This window comes from Austrofundulus limnaeus, unplaced genomic scaffold (genome assembly GCF_001266775.1).
Source record: "Austrofundulus limnaeus strain Quisiro unplaced genomic scaffold, Austrofundulus_limnaeus-1.0 Scaffold3, whole genome shotgun sequence".
Classification (NCBI taxonomy): Eukaryota; Metazoa; Chordata; class Actinopteri; order Cyprinodontiformes; family Rivulidae; genus Austrofundulus; species Austrofundulus limnaeus.
Genome location: NW_013952405.1, coordinates 137,397 through 150,593, shown reverse-complemented (window position 1 = coordinate 150,593; position 13,197 = coordinate 137,397). Strand labels below are relative to the sequence as shown.

At 41.2% G+C, this 13,197-nt stretch overlaps 2 protein-coding genes across 2 annotated transcripts in view; both read right to left on the bottom strand.

The window, feature by feature from the left end:
* Nucleotides 1–489: 489 nt before the first annotated feature.
* exorh (extra-ocular rhodopsin) lies at nucleotides 490–6,905 on the bottom strand. Its single transcript, XM_014015893.1, has 5 exons — nucleotides 5,829–6,905; nucleotides 5,536–5,704; nucleotides 4,315–4,480; nucleotides 1,980–2,219; nucleotides 490–1,280 (listed from the first exon to the last, which is right to left on the bottom strand). The coding sequence occupies exons 1-5, from the start codon at nucleotides 6,187–6,189 to the stop codon at nucleotides 1,155–1,157; spliced, it is 1,062 nt and encodes a 353-aa protein (XP_013871347.1). The 5' UTR covers nucleotides 6,190–6,905; the 3' UTR covers nucleotides 490–1,154.
* Nucleotides 6,906–6,995: 90 nt separating this feature from the next.
* ift122 (intraflagellar transport 122 homolog (Chlamydomonas)) overlaps nucleotides 6,996–13,197 on the bottom strand; it is a 31,681-nt gene continuing 25,479 nt past the window's right edge. The window contains exons 22-29 of the mRNA XM_014015812.1: nucleotides 12,761–12,858; nucleotides 11,747–11,847; nucleotides 10,697–10,862; nucleotides 10,509–10,626; nucleotides 8,468–8,596; nucleotides 7,855–7,931; nucleotides 7,573–7,737; nucleotides 6,996–7,450 (exon numbers count right to left, since the gene is read on the bottom strand). Of these exons, the coding sequence (XP_013871266.1) occupies nucleotides 7,364–7,450; nucleotides 7,573–7,737; nucleotides 7,855–7,931; nucleotides 8,468–8,596; nucleotides 10,509–10,626; nucleotides 10,697–10,862; nucleotides 11,747–11,847; nucleotides 12,761–12,858 (941 nt within the window). The 3' untranslated portion in view covers nucleotides 6,996–7,363. The remainder of the gene's footprint in view (nucleotides 7,451–7,572; nucleotides 7,738–7,854; nucleotides 7,932–8,467; nucleotides 8,597–10,508; nucleotides 10,627–10,696; nucleotides 10,863–11,746; nucleotides 11,848–12,760; nucleotides 12,859–13,197) is intronic.

Here is a 13,197-nt window from a genome sequence, read left to right as displayed (position 1 = left end):
AAATTACATTTTATTCACAAATAATTTGTTTTGAATTCATAAAAATTGTATTAAATAAACATCTTTGTGACATTGTTTTGGGGGGAAAAACTTGAGTTCATGTGAATGATGTTTTGGTGTATCCTGATCGCACAGACTTGGTCACGTGTGATAAAGTCCAGATGTTTATATGATTTCTATAAAAAGGTGAGCGAGGCTGTTGGCAGAGCCAGCGTTGTTCCTTGGACAAAGGTAGGAGAAAAGCCGTTTTTAATTTGCCTGTCTCGGACAACCAGAAACCGCTTATGTCGAGCCCCGATTACTAATAATGCTAATTTATAAGATGAGCTCCTAAAGTGCCACATTTCCTAATGCATTACAGCATTTTGATAACATCTGACAACTGTTAAGATCTGGCCTTCCACTCAAAAGCTCATAAATGCATCTGGAACTTCTCAGGAAATCTTGTTAATTTTAATGATAAAAAAAGAGTGAAAAGCTTTTTGGACATTCAGCTTAGAGATATTTTTTATTGCAAGACACAAACAATTTCCACAAATCCTAGTTTATACACAACAAATAGAAAGAACTTTTCATTTACACACACAGTCTGGCAAACACACTATCATCCAGTCTCATCTAAGAGGCATTTTCATGGAAGCTCTTCTCAGTTTCCTGTCTGAGAACAAAAAAAAAAAAAAAAAAAAAAAAAAAAAAAAAGGAAAAAGAAGAAGCTGTACTACAATGAAAACCAGAGCAGAAAAGCGTCTGCTTTGAGTTACATGCAGCTGAAACATTTACTTAAACAAGAATAGATAAAAATCTGACTATGAGCCTTTTATTTTTTATTTTTACCTAGAACACGTCTTGTGGAGTTTGGATGATGTTCAGTTGAATTGTCACCAAGTTGGCAACCTTCTGATGTCGGGTTAAAAATGTGGGAGACCAGCTGAACACTTTCCATGATTAAACGGGCTGAGAGTGCGCATGCTGGCTCCTGCTGGAGTCCGTCCCGCTCAAAGTTGCAGCAGTGCCAATGGCGGCGAGGACAATTGGAGAGGTGAGTCGAGCGGATTGGCCCCTTCAAACGTATCGCTGCTCGGTGGTGGTGGGGGGGGGGGCGGGTCCCAGGGTGAGCGGGAACAGATGGAGAGGATGGAGGAGGAGTGATGGGGTCAAGCAGGGGCCACCTGGCTGGAGGAGACGGATGAAGTCTGGGTTTTGGAGACAGTGGCGCTGGTCTCGTCGTCTCCAAATGGGTTCTTTCCGCAGCACACTGTGGTGATCATGCAGTTTCTGAACTGCAGACCACAAAGGAGAGAAATGCACAGAATCAGTCAGATTAGAAGCGTATCCTGCTGACACATTAATCCAAAAACACAGTTTTTATTTATGATTCTATAAAGATTGAGGCAAGTAAAAGTAGAGCACAAGGACTGAGTCTACCCAGGCTAGATGATTATAAACAACAATGGATACAGAAAATAGCAGAAGCGTGGTTTAGCTACTGAAACACCTCATTAAGGTAGAATGTAAGTTAGGTTCACTTCACTTCAGCTCATAAAATTAATCTGAAAGAAGTCACATGGTGAAGAAACCGTTAATAATGCACATTTATGGACATTTCAGCCTTTCTAACTCTAGTTTTCCTGTTTTTACCACCATGAGCTATTAAACAACTTATATGACAAGTTCAGAGGGGTAAGCCTGGAGGACTGCCAACAACACAAACGTGACAAGAGGTACAAAAACTGGGAACCACTAATATATTTTTAAACAAGATTTTGGCTTTTATAAGCTCCATCTTTTTCAAGTTAAAATGTTATAATGAGTATCATCAGTCAGTGAAACTCATAATTCTTGTTACTAAACGCTAAAAAATACAAAAGAAAATGCAACACACCACCACGCTGAAGTTAAGAGCCCAGTTTATGGCTCACATTGTTATATTACATAAAATCATGCTGAAACTCAAAACCACATTTTATTTCTCAACACACCTGTCTGTTCAGCAGAATGTAGATGACTGGATTGTACAGAGCGGCGCTCTTGGCGAAGAAGGCCGGAGCCGTCATAAACACGGGTCCAAACTCCGTTCCCTGGTTGGCAAAGATGTACCAAGCCACGGAGGCGTAGGGCACCCAGCACACCAGGAAGGAGATCACCATCACCACGACCATGCGAGTCACTTCTCTCTCTGCCCTCTGGGTGGTTTCAGACTCCTGCTGCAGAGCTGCGGCCTGAACACACACAGTGATCCACATCTGAACTAAGAATAATATAAACGTGCTATGCATCGTCATCAATGCATGCAGTTTTTTGGATAAAACATATCCACTGGTTCATAACAAACTTTGCTAACAGACGAACAACCATGCACGTACAAGAGATAGGCCAAAGTGCCATTTTGTGCAACTAAACTGAACACAGTCAGCAACAATGATTCTGCTGTTAATTAGATCCGACTGACGATCTCGTTTCTTTAAACTGACCTTGTTCATTAATGAAACTGATGTCTCCCTACATAAACAGATGGACGTCATGATTTGTAAAATCTTGTAAGACCTCATTTTGTAATAACAACGCATTCTGTAATAATGTAATAAAATCAGGCTTCAAAATATAATAAACTCACACTAAACCTGCATCACGCAATAACTGACGCAAAATTTAATAAAAGTCTTCAACGCTTTTTGTAATATTCACAGCTGCATTATGTAATAACGTTTTGTGGCAATTGTTGCTGAACGTGGTGGTGTAACAATCTGGTGCATTATGTAATAAACAATTCAAAACCAGTATTTCTGTTTTTTGTCTTGTCAAAAACGTAATTTGCAGCCTCATCTACAATTCATGTTTCAATACAGCCATGTTAAGTTGTGAGGATTGTCTATAATTTACTTGGATTTTATGTCATTTTGCAAATATAGGGATGTATAGAGCAATCTCACGGATTTTTTTCATGTTTTATGGAATCTTTCAAAAGCCTAGTTTCTAATTTATTCAACATGTCAGGGCCTGTATGAAGGTTAAAAACAATTAATAACAGCAAATATTCACTTCCAGCCCACTGTATTGCTGGAAACAAGTTCTTCCACCCTCATTTACTTCTATTGCTACAGCCGGCAGTTTGCCTGCACCCCGCCCCCCTCCCCTCCATAGCTGATGGTCCACCTGCAGTACCCCACCATCCCCGTGTGTGGTTAATACAGATTATTTTTACGAAAATTAAATATTTTTAAGGCTCATTATACAGGTAAACATCTGAAGGGGTTGACATGTATGTACAACTATTAGATATATTTTGAGAGTTGTCTACAAAGTGGAATAATTTCTTTAACAGGGATCAGGACAGTAAATCTGAAAATGCAAATAAATAATGAGAAGTTCTGTGTTTATTGACAAAAGTTATGAAGATTTAATTATGTAGTATTTGCAACATGACACTTATTACAAGTATATTGATTAGGATGAACAAAAATACTGGTTTTTAATTGTTTATTATATAATGCACCAGATTATTACACCACCAGATTCGGTAATAATTGCAGCAAAATGTAATAATGTTATTACATAATGCGGCTGAGAGTATTACAAAATGCGTTGAAGACTTTTATTACATTTTGTGTCAATTATTACATAATGCAGTTTTAGTGTGAGTTTATTACATTTTGAAGCCTGATTTTATTACATTATTACATAATGCGTTGTTATTACAACATGAGGTCTTACAAAGCTGAATAAAATATTTGGGCCTTTAGCTGCTAATTGTCTCCTTGTGTTTATCTTTTACTGCGTTCACTTGCAGTTTGGTTCTGAACAACTTATGGGCAGAGTATTGTTTGTTTTTGCTAAAACAAGGAAAGTAGAAAGAATGAACCTAAACTTTAAAGATTTTCCGAGTAAACAAAATAAATAAATAAATAAAAATAAAAAACATGCAAAAAGTCTTTATAAAGTTTGAGGAGCTGAGATCAAAAATTCAAAGTTCAAACCTTCAATGGTCGATTAGGCCACATTTTCACTGTTGACATTTGCCAATCCATTATTAATGCTGTTTTGCTTTTATTATCAAGGGCATAAGGATGACACAGTGAGAGAGCTCACTGCCCTTTAGCTCGAGGATCTTAGTATCAGCTGCCATGTTGGCAATGAGCTGCCCTCCTGAAGTGTCCTTGAGCCACTAAATCCCTCACATCTCTAGAGTCCATGACGCCCTAACCTTCTGGAGACAGAGTGGAAAGAAGGATTTCTCCACAGTGATGAACAATATGATTCTTACCTTTTTTAAAATATATTTATAGTGTGCATTTGTGTGTAAATGTGTGTTCTTACCGCTCGCACAGTGCAGAGCAGGCGACTGTAGCAGAAGAAAATGATGAAGAGGGGGATGCAGAAGTGAAGGACAAACATATAGATGATGAATGAGGTGTTGTGGATCTCAGGTTTGGGAGTGTAGTAGTCGATCCCACAGGAGCACTGCATTCCCTCTGGGATGTACCTGCAAACAATTTCCATCAACTCAAGTTGTGATATTCAATGCTACGTGTCTGTTTTATGCACAAGAGGATTAGGACGTTCCTGTCATTTTAAAGTCGGGAAAAATGTAAAAGAGACATTAGAGCGTTCAGTAGTGATGTGCAGATCGATACTGAAATATCGATACTACAGACACCTGAACTTTATGTTCTGGAATCGATACTAAAATCAAAATATCGATACTATGATACTTTCGCTATTTCACATAATTATATCATTAACAGGAAAATAGTAGAAAATAACTAAACTACCGTATTTATTCATGTATAATACGATCTCGAGTATAATATGATCATCATTTTTGGATCTTACAAAGCATAAAAATCTAATTATCAATAACCCGTGTATAATACTTTCCCTCCACTTTATGGCTGATTTTTAGGGTTAAATTTCTAGTATCACATGGATAAACACAGTAATCATATGTGGTTGGAGGGAACTACTTTTTCTTCTGCTTGAGTAATGCATAAGCACAGTAGCACGTGTTCAGTCAGTCACTCAGTCTGTAGATGTATGGCAGGTCATTTTAACATAAAATCTGCTTTGTCTCAGTGACTGTAATTACATTCTAGTCGAGGGGTTCCTAAACTTTTTCATGCCATGGACCCACAAATAGCATTAGCTCTGGCGAGGAACCTTATTGCAAACCCACAAACAATGCTACAAAATATACAAAGTAACAACTTTTAGAATATATATTTTTTACTTTTAGTCACTATTCAACAATTATTATATTTCTTTAGAATAGAAATTTAAAATTGTGCTAAACAAATGTAGGGTTAGAAAGACTTTTAAATTAGATAAATTACTATGTCGTTCTATTTATAAAGCCGTTATTTGAAAAACACCAATTTTTAAGATTTACCAGACACATTATGTGTGTTATCACAAAGTATCAGTATCGGATCACTATCAAGTATCAGTATCGGATCACTATCGCCGATACCAGACACATTTTACTTGGTATCAGTATCGGAAAGAAATTTGGCAGTATCGAACATCACTAGCGTTCAGTACCGGGACCACCCCAACAGAGGCGGGGCAGCGCAGGTCAGGGCCATGGCCCAGGAGAACGCCAGGCCAGCGATGGCGTGTTTTTCCTCAAAGCGGAAGTTGCTTATTGGCTTACAGACCACGACATAGCGCTCAATGGCCAGAACCACCAGAGACCAGAGGGCAATCTCTCCTGAGACAGAAAACAATGTACATTTCACAAATACGACAATGTGCTTCACATGGAGCAGACAAATCAACTGAAACAGTGTAAAACAACAAAAACGTAACATTTATGCACGACATCGGTTTCTTACCTCCTAATGTGGCAAAGAACCCTTCGATGCTGCAGCCGGTGACGCCTAAGCTGAAGTACCCGTGCAGGGCCGTGTACAGGGTGACCGTGAAGCCTCCGACTATCATAAAGAGGTCGGCCACGGCCAGGTTGAGCAGCACGTAGTTCAGAGGGGTTCTCAGCTTCTTGTGCTTGACGGTGACATGGAGGGTGAGGAAGTTAACGGGGAAGGCGGTGATGATGAGGAACAGCATGTACGCAGCCAGAAGAGAGTACTTCCATGGCTCAGCCAGGTAGTACTGAGGGTGCTCGAAGGGGCTTAGCACCAACCCTGTCCTATTAGACATGGGGACGTAAAAGTTGGGCCCTTCAGTGCCATTCATCGCGACGGCTGTCTGTCTTTTTGCTCTTTCTCTAAGATCTGAACAAAACGCTCTGTGTCTGTCAGAGTAAAGCCCGGTTAAAGGGAGTCTTGTGGTGCAGCTGAGGTGGAACTGAGAAGGAAAATGTAGATGGAAGGCTGGATCCCATGGAAGTAAGATGTGCTCTGCGGCCCCCCGAGGAGTAGCAGCACCTTTTAATAGTCGGGCTGGATTAGGGACGAGGGGGATGAAGCCAAGTGTTAGCAGAGATGGAATTAAGACGCAGTCCGAGAGTGCTTGTGCACATTAACAAACACGCGTGCACACAAAGCCTTTACAGGAGAAAAAAAAGGCTCAGAAAAAAAGAACAGGATATAAAAAAAGAGTAAAGCATTTTTGAAGTGGGAAGTTATAACTGCGGCTAAATAAACCCATTAATTACAGTCATGTGCATCAGTGCTGCATTAGAATAAGATGAGAGGAGAGAGTGGGAGGTTTGTGACTTCAACTGCTCAGAGTGGACAGACTTTAAACGAAATTTCCGGAGCAATCCAACTTATTTGCATCTGTAAAAGCTTAATCCCTAACCACCGCCGAGCACGGCGCTCCACTTATAGCCCTGAGTGTAATCAGAATCAGTGGGTTATACTGCTCATAACAGGCACTCTCCCTCCAGCTCTTCTGCAAACATAAATCTAAAGGTCCACGCCGAAAGAGAAAGAATAACAATCACATTTTCTGTAAGAGGAATAAAAACTGCAATAACAACTCTTTAACAATGGATACAGGAAAAATGAACTACAGCATGAAACATGGCAACTGCACAGTTCTTATTGCAATCATTTAATATAATTTGTTACATCAAAATAGTTGTCTTTTTCTAAAGCGTTCTTTTATTTTTAAAGCAATACACAAATTTATAAAGTATTCACAGCCCAAGGCAACACGTTCCCCTTTAATCCAATCGGATTGATCCAAACACTACAGGTATTACTTCAGCTTTCCATCCTTGGATAACAAACAGCTGCTCATGAGAACCTAAAAAACAGTTTAATGCTGTAATGTTCCCACAGCATAGAACAATTATAACTAAGGTATAAATACAGTAACAGAGTACCAAAAATAGCTGCTGAGTAAAAAGACAAAATATTAGCTTCAGGGTATGAAAACAAAGCGTTCTCCAGTGTAAAGTGGCTCAGTTTGGTTCGTCGATGGGTCTGCGGCAGTAAGGACAGCAGTTGTGCTGAAGCACCAGGAGCTCATAGTCCTCACTATGAAACATCTACACGGGGAAACAGAAAGGAAGAGCATTACAATGAACAAATGCACACAAAGATACAACCAGGAAGTGAGCAGGAACAAGCTCGTCGTCCATTAGGGTCGTATCAACAGTGAATGCTTTACCTTGAAGCAGCTGGGGCACATGGTGATGCTGACATCCGGCAGCAGCGAGCGGAAGTATTCCCATTTGAGCGGCCTGGGCCAGCGTTTGATCAGGACGTCCCGTCTGCTCATGGAGCGCAGAGCCGAGCGACTCACCTTGACTGGGACAAAGGTGGAGCCCCCTTGCTGTTTGGACACACAGATGAACACAAACACACCCACTCTTTTCTCACCCGCTCCAGCTGGTTTGCCCAGCTGGCAGAATATTAATCACCTCGTCTATTTTGTCCTTTCTTTCCTTACCTCAAAGCTCATGTTGGCTGTAAATGGATCCCCATCCGCACTATCAAAACTATCTTCTATCTTCAAAGCCTGCGTTTCTGTTCCATATTAATTAAGGACAAACACCAGTTTTTTGTTTCATTATCACACTATTTAATTTTAATGTGTTTCTGCAAAACGAGAATGAGCCTGATAATATGACCTCTGAGAGACTATCCTAGGAGACAATGCATTTAAAAGCAGTTGTGCCTGTCAGTCACATTGCAGCCCTGGAAGAACACAACACACCTCAGTGCCCTTGAGTGTCGGCCGGGTAATGCAGGTTAATCCCTGCACCAGGGCCGTGGCTACAGCTCTTTAAGAGCTGGTGTCATTAGGATGAGACAGGAGAGCCTTGCTAACCCTATTAGCTCGAGAGCTAAGATGACTTATTTCTGACAGCTTACCCACAAACACAAAATCAAGGCCAGTGCAGACTAAACAGCTACTTAGAGCTGTCACAAGACAGAGGAGAGTCTCACGCTTCGATGAGAGGAGATGTATGGTTTGTAAGTGAGGACTTAATCATTTATATACATCAGATGAACAACCTGTTGAGCTCGCACATGTTTAGCTGCCCAAGATCAAAGGATACCTCCGCTTTCAACAACGTGCTCCAGTGCGTTCCTCTGAACGGAGTGAGGAACCTCCAGGTCAATGAGTGACAGAGCTTCTTCATCGTTGATACCCTCCTCCAGGTAAAACTGCACCAGGGGCAGCACCTCTGTTTGACAAAAACCACACCTCCATAAATAAAGCGCCTGAGTTTCCAACATCACTGTTGTAACAATCTGAGTGAAGAAAGACTAAAGTTACAGTTTGGATGTATGAACGCTGTGGGACAAATAAAGAGAGCTAAAAAATGTTCAATCAGTGATTCTCAGGATCGCCACGGTTACCACACAATGTGTCTCTCACTCCATGAGAGCACTCTTAATGAAACAAGCAGAAAGAAATGCAGAGCAGAAACTTGGTCTCAGACAAATTGTAACTGTAAGAACAATTTTAATGTTTTATTTTATCCTGAACAGTAACCGGCTGAAGTGTCTGTACACACACACGCACACACACACACACACACACACACACACACACACACACACACACACACACNCACACACACACACACACACACACACACACACACACACACTTGTTTTTATATCCTTGTGGGGCCCGTCCATTGACTTCCATTCATTTTTTGATAATTTTATATCCTAACCCTGACCACAAACCCTAAGGCTAACCTCACAGGTACCTACCTGACCCTAAAACTAACCTAAACTAACCATAAAGAACAGTGGGTCCTCATCAGGCTGTGTGAACCAGAAAAATGGTCAAAAAGCATCCCCACCAGGTAGCAAATACATGTAAACACCACACACACTTAAAATGTTCATTCTCTAAGGTGTTTGTTGTAGGAGACGTGACAAAATATAAGACCCTTTACTTCCTGTTTTGAAGAGAAAACTTTGAACTCAGATACATTAAAAGTTAATGAGAGTTTGGGTGTGGGGCTTTTTGCATTCTGGTAGGATTTGAGTCCCACAGTAGAAAGAAACACACAGGGTAAAAGAAGATGAAATTGCTAAATTTATGCATTAACTCTATAATACGTCTTTGTGAGAAATACTTATGAATAATGGAAAGCTCTGACAGCTCAAATATTAGTATGTAATATCACAACTAAAAGTTGAACATTCGGTAGTGAAAGCTTTTAAAAAAAATCATTCAATTTAAAATGCAATTGTGTAAAAATGATAAAATATACTAAAAAGTAGGGTTGGGTGATATGGCTGAAAAATGTGTCACAGTATAAGTGTTTCGTATCAGCTTATATCAATAATTATTGATTAGTTTTTTGTTTTGTTTTGTCTGTCTGAAATAAGGACCAGGAAAAAAAAAGGTTGATTAATCCTGTCAAACAACACAAGAAGTGACAACCTTTCCTCTTTTATCCACAATTTCCTCTTGAGCCACTGAACTCTTTTTTCACTCCACGTCGTTCTTTTTTGATTTTGAAGCAGCTCTGAGGCGAAACATGAAACTGCTGCTTGTTACCCAACAGGTTGTTGCTAGTTTACCAAAGAGTGAGTTTGATGCCACCAACCTTAGCTGGGCTGTGAGAGGTTGAGCAGTTAAACCCTTTCCTCTGCCTACATCCCCCAGAATGCTGTGCAGTGCTGATCGGAGTTCTACAGAATTATCAACATTCTATTGAAAGTATTTTCTACTGGTATTGATCATGTGTCTATAGCGATGTGTTATTGTTATTGTTTTATCACCCAGCCCTACTAAAAGCCAGCTCTGTCAAATAAAGTCAAACTTTCTGTGACTCATTTAAACTTTTTTGATGTTTCTATTGTTTAACATGCCTGAGCCATAGAGCTCTAAAGAGGGATGAGTTTCCTCACTTGTTTTTGTCTAATCCATACAATGTACTGCTACAAAAAAAGGTCATAATACAGTATTCCCAACTGAGCCACACAATTTGTTGTGTTTTTCCAAAACTGTAGGAGAACTAAACTAAACATTGTGATGGAAACATAACAGACAAACAGCAATAACAACGCTTCAGTCTTATCTATGTGGCCCCTAATTAAAACAAACAGAGGTTTCCTCAAGCTAATACTCACCATATGATGAGGCTGAGTAAATGAAGGGCTGCCTGCAGTTGATGCACACGCTCCCTCGGTTGTTTAGAAGGGGGTTGTTGGTGGAGCATCGATAGCACATCATGCCCTCAATAAGGTCCTGCAGAAAACACGAGGGGTTTCACCTAAAGAACACAACATTTCAGGGCAAAAACAAGTCTGCAACACACCTCGTTGTCATGGAAGGGCTTGGAGTGAATGGTGAGGCTGCCCAGTTCCATGGACTTCAGGAGGGGTGAGGGAACGTGCAGCTCCCGCAGCTTCTCATAGGAATGCCTGGCGAGCTTATAAGCGCCCAGTTTTCGACTCTGCTTGGCCAGCGCGTACAAGGTGTTACTAATGACAAAGTTAAGGTTCAATTAACTCTCCTGAGACACTTTACCCGCAGCGCCAGTGTCTGAGTTCCTCTGCATTCGACTCAATAAATCTGTTACATTTTTATAATTATGCAGAAACAGACAGTCAGAGCGGCTCGGTGAGTGGTAACGCACAGGTCAACGAGCCGCAGCTGCAGCAGCTCTTTATTGGTGCTTTTCAATCACTTAAAGCTCAACACCATTCCTCTCCACTCTGCTGCTCTCCAGCTCCTCCTACACTCCTAACTCAAACTCTTGACAACTCCACGTCCTCCTGTTGTGCAGCTCGTTTTGCTTGGGTGGGTTATTTGTGACACTGCATTTAAACTTGTTCAACAGGCGGCCAACACGGTCCCCGCTACGTCCATAAATCTGACTTCAAAAGGAGTTGGAACAGTCCAGCTCGGCCACAGTTGGGCTCCAGCTGCTGAGGACGATTTCCTTTTCCAAGGCTGGGCTTTCCTTCCTCATACCAGCATCCACTGGTGTGAGAGTCTGTCTGTGTCACTGCGAGTGTTGTTGGCTGCGTCTGTTTGTTCGAATTAAAACTCTTTGTTCAACGCGTGTGTACGCACAGAGTTCAGTAATCAAAGCGCTTGTTTAGACAACCAAAAGACATGCCTCTCGCTGGCATCGCCTCCCCACAATCATCATTCATTTTCCCGCGCTCAGCAGCAGTATAGTTTCCGCTGTGGCGCCAACAGTTCCACTTTCCCCCCGCTTTTATCTTTTCCTTCACTTTATCATCCCTGCCTCTGCCAGGCTCTGTGTCAGAGTGATGCTGTACCGTGCAGAGTTTCACAAAGAGCAGAAGTCCCGTACTTGCTTTGTATATGACGCCACTTCCTCAAACGTGAAGGATACACTTTAGAAATGCCTGGTGGTATGTCCTTGGTAAGGTTGTTCAGTAAAAATCTGCATATGTTGAAGAGCGTCTCTGGCATGTAGGAGCTGAAAGGCTCATCCTAAAGATAAAAAAATGACAGATGGAGGTGGAAGGGATTAAAAATAACCTAAATATCTGATAACAGTTTTTAAAAGCTCCATTTCTCCTGCTCTCGCCCACCCCCATTCTTTTCCTGTAATCTTTTAACCTCTTCCCACAGCAACGCAACCATTCGCAGCGCCTTATCCCTGCTCGCAGTTGGCCTGAGAGGAAAAAGACAAATTTTCTAAAGCATTCACTAAAAGCATTTCATCCCCAAAAGCTGATAGCTTAAATGTATAGCTGCTGTCGGGGAGAGTTAAAGTGATATATAGAGGTTTCCTGCTCTGGTCTGGATCACTGCGATGCCTCTGTGTTGTGAGGGTGTGACCAGAGCAGAGCACTGAAACAACAAACAGGGAGCGCTGACACAGGCCAGGTCACCCTCGTAGGAGGAGCACGGAGTAGCTGTGGGGGGAGAGGAGAGAGAGGACCACAGATGAGGCTGTCATCTCGTTCTGTCAAGCAGCTGGTTGCCACGGCGACAGAGGTCAGGGGGGGTTTCAGGAGTCTAACAATAGTGCTCCTTAGAGCTGATATTTTCCTTTAGTGAACTGTAACCTCAACTTAATGCCCTCTATTCTGCCTTTTGTTCGTTTTGCCTGACACCCTCTGTGCTTATCTTAATTCCTCCTTAAACCTGACTCATTTTGTGGATTGACATAATCTTCCAGAGCCTTGTGTCTGTGTATGTGGAAATTATGAGATGTGTACCTGTATATTTAAACAATTTTTCTTTCTTTTTCTTTTTTTCCAAATGAAACCACATGCCAATCTAACAGGCAGGCAAACGGCCTCACTGTGGTTCCCAAGCCCCCCCTCCCCTGTTTTCATCTCCTCTGGTTATGGAAGATTAATGAGAGATTAAGGCCGACAAAGTAAAACGTTCTCACCGTGTAGCGCTGAATGGAGCGATAGACGTAGTAAAGCTCCGCAAGACGTTGGAAATGCTCAAACTTCTTCAGCATTTCATCCCTTTGATCTTCACTTTCTGGTTCAGACAAACAAACGGAAAAGAAAGAAAAAGGGCAAAAAGAAATCAAAAAAGCAAGTTCTGCTCCATCTGTCTGTGAAAACATTAGGAAAATAGAGAACTGCAGCAGATCTGCTTTAGCTGCATCCGGAAATGTTTTAAAGTCCTGCTCTGTAAAACATCTTTAGCTCGCACAGCTTTTTCTGAGAAAGGAGACAAAGTGGACTCATTTATCTGAAATTTACTGCAAATGGTTACTTTTTAAAGAAAACTGTCAAATAGTTCAGCAACAGTGTTTTTCTGTGTTTTTATTTGTATTGTTCAATTAACCTAATTGCATAATTCCCTAATATATAT